Here is a 12,960-nt window from a genome sequence, read left to right as displayed (position 1 = left end):
AGACAGTTCTTACACTAGCAAAACATCTGTTAATTTCAGTCTCAGGCATGCATGACTACAAGCTATGTATTAAAATATAACATCAAGTACTCCACCAGAATCTTTTATTATATATGTCTTTATATATATTAAGCCTTTAAACTCATTACAAACTTGTTTATGCTGCATATCTAATACAGAATTTTTCCAAAATGATTCATTTTGGACTTTATCAGCTCTAAAAAGAGTGTAAACAAAACTAAAATATAAAGCATTATAATTCCTGAATATTAAATATATAGAATTTTAAGTGTTAAAAGAATTTATCTTATCAATTATGTTTTCCATATTACTTAAAGAAATATTTCAATCCCTGCAATTTCACACTCATATTTTCTGCTTCTGCTGAAAGTTTCAACTCCGAAATACTTTTTCTAGCTGGAAACTAATTTTTAACTAGCTGTTTTTATATCAGTTATTGTACCTCACTATACTGAGGTATCCTTTCTATATTGAAACCTGTCACTATCCAGATTATCATACAACAAAAGGAATTCTTAAAAGTACAAAAGGGAAAATATAACAATAAGGTAAAGAGGAAATTTAGAGACTACTAAACTGCTAGGACATAAAATATTAAAATACTGTTAATCTCAGAAGAGAATTTCATAATAAACAAATGACCATTCTGAAGCCATTTCTCTGCCACCTGCTGTGATTTCTTCTTCTATGGACTCCTCCTTAGTTTATGAATACTGACATATTTTCATGTCAGGCATCTATAAGCCTTCTATCATTTGATATTGCTTCCATGACAAGCAAATACTTCTGAAAGTACCAAGTATCTGTGTGTCTAAGTATCACCACTAAAACTCATAGAATCACATAATCATTTTGGATCATTGAGTCCACTGTGGGTTTATACTGTGACCTCCCTACTGCTCACACAGTGATCACAATACAGCATACCTGTACAAAAATGAGACTATGCTGCACCAGATACGGCCAAGAAAATTGTCAATAACATACATTTGTTGTTTTTATCACATTCTAAGCTTGCCCAAAGCTCTGTGAAAAGATTCAGAACTTCGAAGATCATACTTTTTTAAAGTCTAGAGGAGTGATATGAGTTTTATTCCCATACAAATTCAACAGCCATTCTTTTCACATACGCACAGAGAATGGAATAAAAGGGTCTTCAACATTGAACTGGAAGACTGACAGACAGAAACACACAAATGCACAAACATACAAAGCTTATATACGTAGTCTCATATCCTTACAACTGTTTCTTGTAATGTATGAAGGAAACAAACATTATTTATTGTTGTGTTTTCTTCCAGCAAGACACAAAATTTTCCATGGAGTATACAGTATGTAGTGTATGGTAACCAGGAAGACAGTGATAGACATGTAGCATTTGAATAGCTGAATTAATGGAAATAACAAAGAAGATATTATATAGCTTATATACTTCTTTTGGGGTTTTGTAATATGTACGTAGTGTTTGTGGCAATTACAATACCTTTAAAATAACTTTTTGTGTGTTTGTATGAGAGCATTCACTTTCCAGGATAATGTTTTCATTATCATATGAAGGTGGTACCAATCTGTTCAAAGTTTTAGAGTAAAAGTGAAGTTGATTCCAGAATACATCTTCTATTTCCACAGCTGTATAGGAATTGATTTCTTTCATGGATTGAATATTAATGGAAGCACTAGCAAATGAAACACCAAAATGCTCTTTTTAATGGATAAGGTTATAATAGTTCTCCATATTGCCACAGGCAATGAACTTTGACATTATTGACTGCAGTCTGACCATGAGCTAAATTTGTGCACTCCTGATCCCAAGCAAGTCACCTCTACTTAGTCTAGCTGCCATCACCTACAGCACAAATAACTACATTTAAACATCTCAGAATAAAAAATTAGCTACCACACACACCATACCTCCTCTCAGAATATCAACCTTGCATCACTATTAACAAGCAGACTGAGTCAACAATAGGAACTGAGACTTCTACTTATATAAAGTAGGCTGGTGCTTAAGCCATAGGCCACCTTTTAGAAACAAATGGTGAGACTTTCATGAGGAGACATGGATGACTGTGTAAGAAATTGAGTCCAAAAAAAGTACCATTGTGAAATTTCAGAGCTATTGCCCCTGCATTTTTAGAGAAAACATGGAACCACTAGGAACCATGTCAGGTATGGACTACCTATGTAGTTTCTATCAAACATTATCACAATGAAGGCTAAGGACTCAGTTTGTTCCAAAGGATCTGAATGACAGATAAATATAATGGATGCTCTCTCTGTGACATTGGAAATAGAACGCTACTGTATCAGAAATGCATCTCTGGCAAGATACAGAAGAAAAGTCCAACTGCTTTTCCTTAAGAGCCAAATAAATGATTTTAAGCATTCAAATTAAATTATAACCAGAAAGAAGATAACTGATGCACAAAAGGCAGGAACAGAAAAACAGTATGAAAAACCAAATTGATACTCTGTTTTCCCCAAAATAGCAAGGTGATCCTATATGGCATAGTTTGCATAAATAATTCTTGTAGTCTTTAAAGAGTTTGTGCACAAGAAGGGTTTGGTAGAAATGTCATGCTGGAACTGAAATGTTAAAAACATTCTCAAGATCATTAAGCTGAACTTATCCAAGATGTTGGGCCTAAAAAAAAAAAAATCACATCATTAGACCCAGACAAATACACACATAATTTTTTTTTTGTTTTACCTTGCTGCGTTGTGATCCTGTCACCTTAAGGAAGGGCAAGGACAAGAAGCGAAATAGTAATAAGAAAAAGAAGTCCAGATTTTTTTTTCTTCAGGTGACTGACCAAATACAAATACAAAATTGTCTTTTGAATAGATTAATATATTATTTGAACATAAGTTTCATAGTTGCAGAAAAAACAATAGCGACAAACAAATAAATAGGATCTTCTCTCAAAAGATAAAGTTGAATGCTGAACAAAGAACCTGTTATAATTTAGAGAAAGAGCACACTAATAGATGTCTTACTGATAAATTTGTTCATTCACTTTAGTGACTTCCTATTTATAATTTTTTACACTTATAAGCAACAGATTTTTGATATCTAACAATCATATGTGAGCTAATTAAAAAAAACTCATAGAAATAAATGTTCTTTGTTTAGTCAATGATACATCATACATTGCATTTCATGAAAAACCCCACAACAAAACAAAACAAAAAACACTGAAATTTGGATTAATACTTAGATATTTAGCAAGAAACAGCAACCTTATATATTGAGTAATTATTTGTAAGTCAACTGTAGCAGAACTGCGTGACTGAAAATAATTTGGTATTGTATTCTTTCTAATTTTTGTATACAGACATATAGTGAATAGATACTTGAATAGTTCTCTATCTCATGCAGCATCATGTAGAAAACATAGAGAATATCTGATGCATACAAAACAATGAGAGTAAATGTAAACATTCCCCAAACCACTCCTCAAAAATCAAAACAGTAGAGGTAGTTTGGTATCAAATCAATTGGTATGTTTAGAAATATTTTAAAGAGATAAGAAATGTATGCATTTCATGTTTCTGTGTTTTAGTTGAGATATTAAATGTAAGTATTAACTGAATTGAAAGATATAAGAAAACTTTTAATGTCAGAATTATAATAGGCTAAAATATAGTAAAATATTAAAAGTATAAACAAACTAATTCTCTCAGTGCCCCTCAGAACAGACAAATTTGTAAAATCCATTTTATTAATGGAAAAGAGAGACAGATCTCAGAGCAAACATGTGACAAGGACTCATCTCTTAAGGCTAGTAATCAGATCGTGTGTTTCCTTGTACAGAGATGGTCATTAAAAACTAAACACCAATAATTACAGGTTTCTTATTCTCAATATAAGAAAAAGTTTTACAGTACTGATGAATAAAACTAACCTTTTACTATGAAGCACTAATATATATATATGTGAACATAAAAATACTGTATAAATTACTGATACTGAATCTAAATGACTAATGCCAAAACCAGTATTATTTGAGTATGTTAACCACCAGAACTAAAGGTAGGATGTGGCACTAGACAAGACACAGCCTGTTACCAGACTTCCAGAATAGGTTCTGTCTGTAGTATTTCTCTTCAACAGCTAAAAAAGTCAATTAGATAAATACATAAGTTAAATTACTCTCTCTATAATTATATATTATGTGATACTACATATGTTTTTGTTTCACTGTTACGAATCTGGTGACTCATATCTGCCAATCCAGCTTCTGACATGCAGTTTACTGGCATAATAAGCTGCAGTAAGCCGTGAACCAAGAAACATAAATGTCAGTTGGAAGCTATGAAGTAATGTCTGACATGACAAGAAAAACAAAACAGAAATATAAGCTTACTTCAAAACTCTTCACTTCTTCTTCACCATCATCATCTTCTTCATCATGGCAGCTCTGGTATTATGTAGAAAGAAAACATTTACTGATAAATTGAGAGGGAAGGGAGGAGGGCTAAGCCTTCCTCCACTTTACACACAATTTCTCTTGATCTTATTCATTAATTTTATTTAAACAGAAAAGATGCAAAAAGATTGCAAAAAACTTACCTTTGCCATAATGTCAGCATATGCCATATACAGGAAATCTTCTTCCAATTTGCTAGTTATCAATATACAGAGGAAAAGGAAAATGGGGAAGATTAGAGCCATTATAGTGGAACTGGAGTACCAAAGTATTTTTGCAAGCACCTTAATTTTTTTTAAAGATTTTTCATGCTGATAATTAATTACATGAGGTTTTGTTTTGTTTTTAAAATGAGAACTCAATTAACTAATTTAAACTAAAAAGTAAAACCAGCTACAAACACACAGCTCAGACATTCATTAAGACCTTCCAACACAGAAGATAGAGGTGTGGAAGTCCAGAATGCTGTATCCATAACTGTGAGAAAGTGTATAGGGACATCTATTTGCCTCTGTAAAACTCCTCCTGACTTTCAGTCATGTTAAAATCTCTCTACATACCACAGGTTAGAGAGATCTGAGTGTAACTCAGGCTCACCATACATACATATATGCACATTTTGACCTAGCCTATGCAATCTTACTTGAAAAGAGACATGTACAACTTTAAATACATGGAGTAATACAGGAGTAATCTGAAACTCTGCATACACACTGCAGTCTCTCACACCATCCCTACCATTTTTCAGTCAAGGCTGTGCGACTGAATAGAAGAATAAGTTGATGTAAAGGATCAACTCTCTTAAGGCTTTCATCTTCTTCTGGTGGTTCTTCCCCAGGTTTCTTTTGGAAAAAATAAATTTAAAAGTATAATCCATTATCAATAGTGAAAACTGTTTTACTTTGTGCAATTTATTAAACATTAAATACTCTTATGTAATTTTGATTTGGATAACCAAGAGAAAACAAGTTCCAAGCAAAGTATGAAAAGCCTGAATCCTGATCATGTTTATGACCATGAAGACTTACAAAGATGATACCATTTGCAAGGCTTTGGATTTCCTCTCCTCATATAAATTAAACCACTTCCCTAAATTCTGAAAACACCTTCAATCTTTTACTGCTGTTAACTGGAAAAAGTGATGACCAGATGCATCGTATCTTATTACACTGTCTCTTTCTCTACATGTTAACAAGATTCATCAGCTGAAAATTAGAATCCTCTGTTCCAAGATTTATGCCAGGTTATGATGTTCACTGAAGATCTCTGAGAGGCTTTGACGGAGAAGAAATCCAAACTTGAAGCTCACCAATAGTTTTAGATAAAAGAGGCTCTACCTAACAACAAAAGTAATGCCGGCAGAATGCCGAATTTTAGAAGATCACAAATTATAATCATATATTTAAAGACACTATATATACAGATTTTTTCCATGTGGTTAATTTGCTTTCATGTTTAGATAGCTCTAGCTAGTTCACTCTAAAAGAAAAATGTAATCCTAAAAATAGAATCATAGAAACATGGAATGCTTTGGGTTGAAGGGCCTTCAAAGGTCATCTAGTCCAACTAGGACTGTAAGCCCCTGTAAGCAAGGGCATCCTCAACTAGATCAGGTTGCCCAGGGCCCTGTCAAGCCTTACTTTGAATATCTCCAGGGATGGGGCCCCAACTACCTCCCTAGGCAACCTGTTCCAGTGTTCCACTACCCTCATGGTAAATAATCTGTTCCAGACATCCAATCTAAATCTGCTCTCTCTCTATTTTGAAGCCATTGCCCCTTGTCCTGTCACTGCAGGCCTTTATAAACAGTCTCTTGCCATCCTCCTTATAGTCCCCCTTCAGGTACTGGAAGGCTGCTATTAGGTCTCTCCAGAACCTCCTCTTCTCCAGGCAGAACAACCCCAGCTCCCTCAGCCTGTCCTCATAGCAGAGGTGCTCCAAACCCCTGATCATTTTTGTGGTCCTTCTCTGGACCCACTCCATCAGTTCTCTGTCCTTGCCATATTGAGGGCTCCAGACCTGGACACAATACTCCACGTGAGGTCTCGCCAGAGCAAAGTGGCAGAGTTACCTCTCTGGCTCTGCTGGCCATGCTTCTTTTGATGCAGCCCAGGATGTGATTTGCCTTCTGGGCTGCAAGCACACACTGCCTGCTCATGTCCAGCTTCTCACACATCAGCACCCCAAGTCCTTTTCCACAGGGCTGCTTTCTATCACCTCACCCCTCAGTCTGTATTGATAGTGAGGATTGTTCTGCCCCAGGTGCAGAACCTTGCAGTTTCTGTTGTTGAACCTTATGAGATTCACCTGGGCCCACCTCTCTAGCTTGTCCAGGTCCCTCTGGATAACATCAAAACTGTTTTTAGAAGAATCTGTATGAAATCTGTACTCTAACTTCTTGTCCTAAGCCAAAAGACATCTCAGAAAATAAGTTTGTGTATTAAGCTATGAACAAAATTGTTTTTTCCAGATATATTTTTGTACAAAGCAGCTGGTAGCTCAAAAGAAAATTGGTTGCACAAATTATGCCCATTCTTACTCCTTGTTTTCACCCAGCAGTAAACCCTAAAATGCAGATAAAAAGAATTTCATGCATTGATATGACTGCACAAGTAAGAAATTATGTCAGCTGTTACCTGTTAACATAAGGAAGAGTTGGTCATGTGGCAGATATAGAGAAATTTGCTTTTTTTGTCTATTACGAAAAAAAAATGTGTTTCCTAGTATCAGTTAGATTCCTGTGAGAATGCTCATAGATCTCTATGTGCACCACACTTCGTAAGTGCCTATGAAGACCTCTTTCTCCACCCACCTGTACTCAACATGATGGCTTACAGCTACGAAATTAATTTAGTTGATATATATCTGCAATTATTGTTTCACATGCTAGTGTGTATGACAAAGAAGGTTCATTTCACATTTTGCAGTATGTGATAATATTTTCAATCTCAATAATGAGATCTGAATATTAGAAATTATAACTCCAGTTTTATCTCACCATTGCTCTTTATTTCAATGTTATTTAGGATACTGGCTCTTCTCCTCAATGAAATGGTAGCACTCTATACTTGGTAATGTTATCAACCAGAATGTTATCAAAACTGATGACACAAAAGGGCAGAAGTTAAGCTCATTGTTGCTGGCCTTTCTTTCACTATTTTGACATTTATTTTCAAATTTGTTCCCAATTTCAGCAGCCAGTTTTAAGCACAAGCTTTGAAGAGTAAAAGCAAGTATTTTTTCTAATTGCAACTTTCCAGTTAGCTTCCTCTCTACTGCAGAGAGCAGGATCTCCTCACAATAAAAAGACTGATCTCAGACTGTGTTCTTTTGGACCTCCCAGGGACTGCATAATTTCCTAATACTAGTTCTTGCTCAAGCCTCAAAAGAATACCTTTCTGGGACAATTGTAAGAGACGAAGACAAAAGACTTTACTGAAAATCACCCCAGGGATTTACCAGGCTAAAGACATGGTTCTAATCCTTTACTGTTTGGAACAATTCTCACCTCTCCCTCTGCTTCTGAGGGACTGATTAATCTAGGACTAGAATTCCTCTAGGTTCATATTCTACACCTCTGACTTGAATGGCTTTAATGTGGGTTATTAAATCTTTACATACATAAAGGTTAACTGCAAAGAAAAAAAGGAAATCGACTGTTCTTCTCCAAAGAGCAGAACATAAGAGATAGTGGAATGAGAGCAGCTGACACATAATTTAGACAAAAGTTTAAAAAGCTTTATAAAATGTTACTGAAGTCCTGAAGCAGACTTGCCTGATGAGATTCTGGAATCTCCATCACTTGTAATTTTTAACATATTTCAGAGTGATTTGATTAATGCTCCCTCCTTCAGGGAGATATAGCTTAGATGATAGCCTAGGTACCTTATGTACACAGATAATTATTATTATACGAGTTGAATGTTAATCCATAATAGGTTCCCATGACCCTTTGCACCCAGACGTACTGCTAAGTCTTCTATCAGTTTGTCTTCAAAATAGTGTTCTTCTGTCTCAATCCAAGATTTATCATAGCCTTGAAGAAAGAGATTTACGGCTCGGTGCCTAAATAGGGACATTTAAAACAAATATTGTAAACTTCTAAACACAAGATTTGGTGTATAAAAATTTAATTTAGCCTGCAGAATTGCCCAGTTTAGATTAAAATATTAAGTTCAAAACTGTGTGTCCCATTAACTTGTAAAACCAGTATTAAAATGTAATAATAATTTTAGGAATAGAAAATAAATATTACTTTAAAGAAACTTAAACACATGTAAGAAACAAAATTACTTTCAATTACTTTGTCTTATTAGTGAGTTTTATATTTAATATAGTATTTTCATGTTATTTAGTTTAAATATTAGGATATCAGGTAAATATTAGGTCTCTTGGAATTGTGCTCAAATAATTACATTTTTCTTAACATTCAGGATTAGAGTGGCAGATCTAAAATAATAACCCATTTTTACCAAAGTTCACGAATTCAATAGATGATGAGACTAGAGGAAACAGGGTAAGCCAATGATGATTACTGGGGTTTGCTGTTTTCTTGAGGATTCAGTGCAAAACAGGCTGCATGAAAACCAATTCTTCATGAAAAATTTTATCAATCATATACTGAGATACATACTAGTTATGTGCAGGTGACCTACTTGTTAAAGTAAGAATAGCTATAGTTGAAGGTATCTTTGTTCTGTTTTCAACTCTCCCAGCACTCTCATTTGAAGCTAGCATGATTCTCATGCCCTTGTGCTTCATGGGTCTGGCTTTAATATTCATCCTATTAACTATGGCAACAGTAATAATATGCATACCTTAGGGAAAAATTGAGAATATTCTTATGTTGAAAAGATCAGATACAAGTGTTCTGGAAATTATTTTTAGTGATTGCATGAAAAAGCACATCTTTATTTTCTCTGAATGTTATTCCTTCCGGAATCTCAGGATTCTGAAACTTGCTTGACTATAGATCCCATTCTTTACTGAACAAGAGGAGGAAAAGGAGCCACAGCAGATGTGTGAAATGCCTAGAGTATGTGCATATTTCTTGTTCAGCTGGATGCTCTTTCCAAAAGTGCACAAGAAATAGATAGATTTTCAGACAAATAGTATCAATTTATTTCCTCCATACAGAAATTTTAGCATATAGTAATGACAGCAAATTCGTATTTTCAGAGCTATATCAAGGCTTAGGAGGAAATTTATCTCCTGAGGTAATACACTACAGCGACACCAGTATGTCTGGTTTTGCACTTAATCTCCTATGAAAGGGGTCTGCTTTTCAGAAAAGAAAACATACTGGGGAAACAGATGGAATAATGGAAGTAGAGAACCAGAAATTTAAAATTACACTTTTTGTTATTCTTTCCAGAAGATGTACCAGAAGAAATTAAATCACTTAAAAGGAAGAAATATGCAAAGTACACCACCATATAATTTATCAGTTACTGGTTCATATATTTTTCTTCTTTTTGATCTCACCAAATAGCAAGTATTAACATACCTCAGTTTGTGAGAGAGAGAATAAATGCAGCTCTTACCTTGGCAGGTTATACAATGGTGCCATTCTAAAGCAAGCAACTACTGCTCTTTTCCTCTGTTTAGACAGCAGCTTATGCCACACTGCTTTTTTGGATCGCTGAGGGTGCTCAACCTGTTACATAAATACATATGGAAAAATAAACAGTGTGGCTATGTGCCTAGTGTCTGGGAATAGTAATAAAAATAAAAATGTGAAATAATAGATAAACCAAGTAGAAAGATTAAAAAAATATAGATAGGATCAGACAAATTGTAGAACTGGAATTTAGAAAATAAAAGCATCCTTCTCTGATATAGATATGTACCTTTTTTAATTTATCCTACTTCTGTCTTTTAGATAGAATACTATCATTGAGGCCACCTCTCAGGAAAGCTTACTTTTTGGTACAAAGAATCTTCAGTCTATCTTTTACACATAACTGTTTACATATGTACAGGTAAATTGTACACTTTCACATTGTCTCAGACAATGCTTTTAAAGGAACTGTCCTAACAACAATTAATCTTTTATAAACTGTCATGGCCAGCTACAACAGAAAGGAATTAACTTCAAAGATGAGACAGGCACAGACTTAGGACTGAATCCCTTCCATAAATCTGCATAGTTAGAATGAACACAACATATTCCAAAACATTTCAGGTACATTTCATTATATCACATCTGTATTTCCAGATATATTCTTTCTGCATCCTGGCTCTACAGCAGCATGAGATGAAATTGGGTGTGCTCCATCATCATCTTTTGCTATTTCAGTTTCTTTTGTTCCACCTTCCATCCTTGTTTTCATCAGAACAAAAATATTACTAGTGTGGTCCAGAAAAGTAACTGCATTCAAAAGACCAGATAACTGGGAACTATGATCACTTCTTTCCCACAGCCTATTTTTGTGATTTACTTCAATTTTTGTGATTTACTTCACAATTACTTCATAAAGATTTTATCATTTGATTTAACCTACAAACTTCACGTAAGAGTTAATGGGAAGATGCCTTTTATGGGGGTTTGTTTATTTGTGGGGGTTTTATTTACTTTTTTTTTTTTTTTAGACAACTGAGCTTACGGAATAACAGCTCTCCTGACTCACAGCATCATCAAGGGAGTCAATGGAAGTTAGTATCTCAACCCAGAAAGATTTGGTGATTCTCCCTTGTAGTAATCTAAAGCGTTTTATATAAAATATATAGTGATAAAGATGTTTATTTAGACTCAAAAACCAATTAAAACATAGTTATCCAATGGACTTTTCTAGTTTAGTGAAATACAAAACATTATTCGTAGTTAAGCAATAAACATTTAATTAAATAGCCTAAAATACTGCCAAGCATTCGGTGAAATAGATAAATGCACTTGTACAATTAATTGGTGACATTCTCAAATTAGTTCTTTCCAAAAGTTAAAATACAAATAAAAAATATACGTTAAGACAAAGACAGAAAAGTGTTCACTGCAAACATATTTACAGTCACAAAAGGAAGTCATCACCAGTAATTTAGAAGTCAGGCAAACCCAAAGGTTAAAGTTAGGCAATTAGTAATATCTTCACAAACAACTATAAAACCCTCTATACTTTCCCAAAAGAAATAGCCTCGGCCTACACAAGCAGATCTCTGAAAATAATAAAAAAAAAAGGTAAGTTGGCTGTGCACGGTGAGAAAATACAAAGAATTAAATTATCCTTACCAGAGCAATAAGGAAAGCATTCAGAATATATACATATTGAAACCAGAGTATTTGTATACAGAGAGCAAAGAATTCTTCAAGACCATGAGAAAACCAAATTCAGGGCTCACACATTCAAGACACTGAATTACCCATTTCAGTAACAGAAGTACCTGAGCACTTGCTTATAGAAGTAAAAAAGCAAAGTATGCAGAATAAAAGCAGCCAGCATTTATATCACTGTAAGCCATTGTTTAGGTCTAATCTGAAGGAGTGATCTGAAATGTTGATCTGGCATTGCAACAGGAATCCATCCTGTTCTGTACTACTGCTGATTCTATATGCTGTGAGATTGATCGTATGACAGAATATGGAAAACACAGGATCACACCTAGAGTTTCACTGCCTTGAACAACGTCTCCAATCTAAACAAGATTAACCAAGTTACATACATGATGGTACAGCTAAAATGTCAGAAATCAAGAGACTGTATATGCTGTCTGAAATAAAAAACAAGAGACGAATGCTGAATTGCACAACTCTGCATATGCTACTCAATTGCTTTTCAGTTCAGTTAACTTTGATAAAACCAGAGCAAAAGACAAAATCTTTTGTCCCCTATATTTTCAATTTTTTTCTAAAATTACTTTTTTTCCTTATAACAAGCCTATATCCTTCTCCTGTCTCTTTCTCTCTAATAGGCTAAACATGACTGCCAAGGATTTACTCCCACATTCTATCATTTTTTGTGTGCTCCATGCATATTCAATAACATGTAAAATGTAGAGACTCCTCTTCATCCTCTTCTACCAAACCGTGTAAGGCTGCTAAAATTGAAGGAATTCCATGTTAGGGTTGGCAAATTATGTGGAGAGTTGTGTGATGGAACAGTTGGGACACAAGTATCACCACACTTTATGCATTTCAAGACGTCTGAAAGTCACTTTCAGCAGCTGCAGTGTGTATACAAGGACTTTCACATATCTCTCAGATTCCTAATGGACTGAACCAGCAATCTGATACTCCCTGACACTGGGTCTGAAAACCTGTGTCTAGCCTCCGAATGAAACCAAATAATCTAATGAGACAGCAGGAGCACCTTGAATTCTCAAATGGTATTTGAAAAGGAAAAAAAAAAAAAAACAGAGCAAATTTTACATGCAGGTAGTTTATGGTGTAACCAGCAACATTCATCTCTGCAGCTAGAAATATCCTTCAAGTTAATGTGCTGCTTCTTCAGTAATTTTTTTAAATGGAAACCTAGAAAACACACAACAACTCTAAAGTGCAAAATAGATAACAACT

General features: G+C 34.5%; 1 protein-coding gene across 1 annotated transcript in view; it reads right to left on the bottom strand.

Annotated features, from left to right (window-relative positions):
- RYR2 (ryanodine receptor 2) overlaps window positions 1–12,960 on the bottom strand; it is a 294,938-nt gene that overhangs the window by 56,226 nt on the left and 225,752 nt on the right. Inside the window, exons 75-80 of the mRNA XM_054396845.1 lie at window positions 9,995–10,107; window positions 8,420–8,516; window positions 5,190–5,293; window positions 4,595–4,646; window positions 4,389–4,442; window positions 2,732–2,755 (exon numbers count right to left, since the gene is read on the bottom strand). Coding sequence (XP_054252820.1) covers window positions 2,732–2,755; window positions 4,389–4,442; window positions 4,595–4,646; window positions 5,190–5,293; window positions 8,420–8,516; window positions 9,995–10,107 — 444 coding nt within the window. The remainder of the gene's footprint in view (window positions 1–2,731; window positions 2,756–4,388; window positions 4,443–4,594; window positions 4,647–5,189; window positions 5,294–8,419; window positions 8,517–9,994; window positions 10,108–12,960) is intronic.

Source organism: Indicator indicator, chromosome 2 (assembly GCF_027791375.1).
Source record: "Indicator indicator isolate 239-I01 chromosome 2, UM_Iind_1.1, whole genome shotgun sequence".
NCBI classification, from domain to species: Eukaryota; Metazoa; Chordata; class Aves; order Piciformes; family Indicatoridae; genus Indicator; species Indicator indicator.
This window is presented reverse-complemented; position numbering and strand designations above follow the sequence as displayed.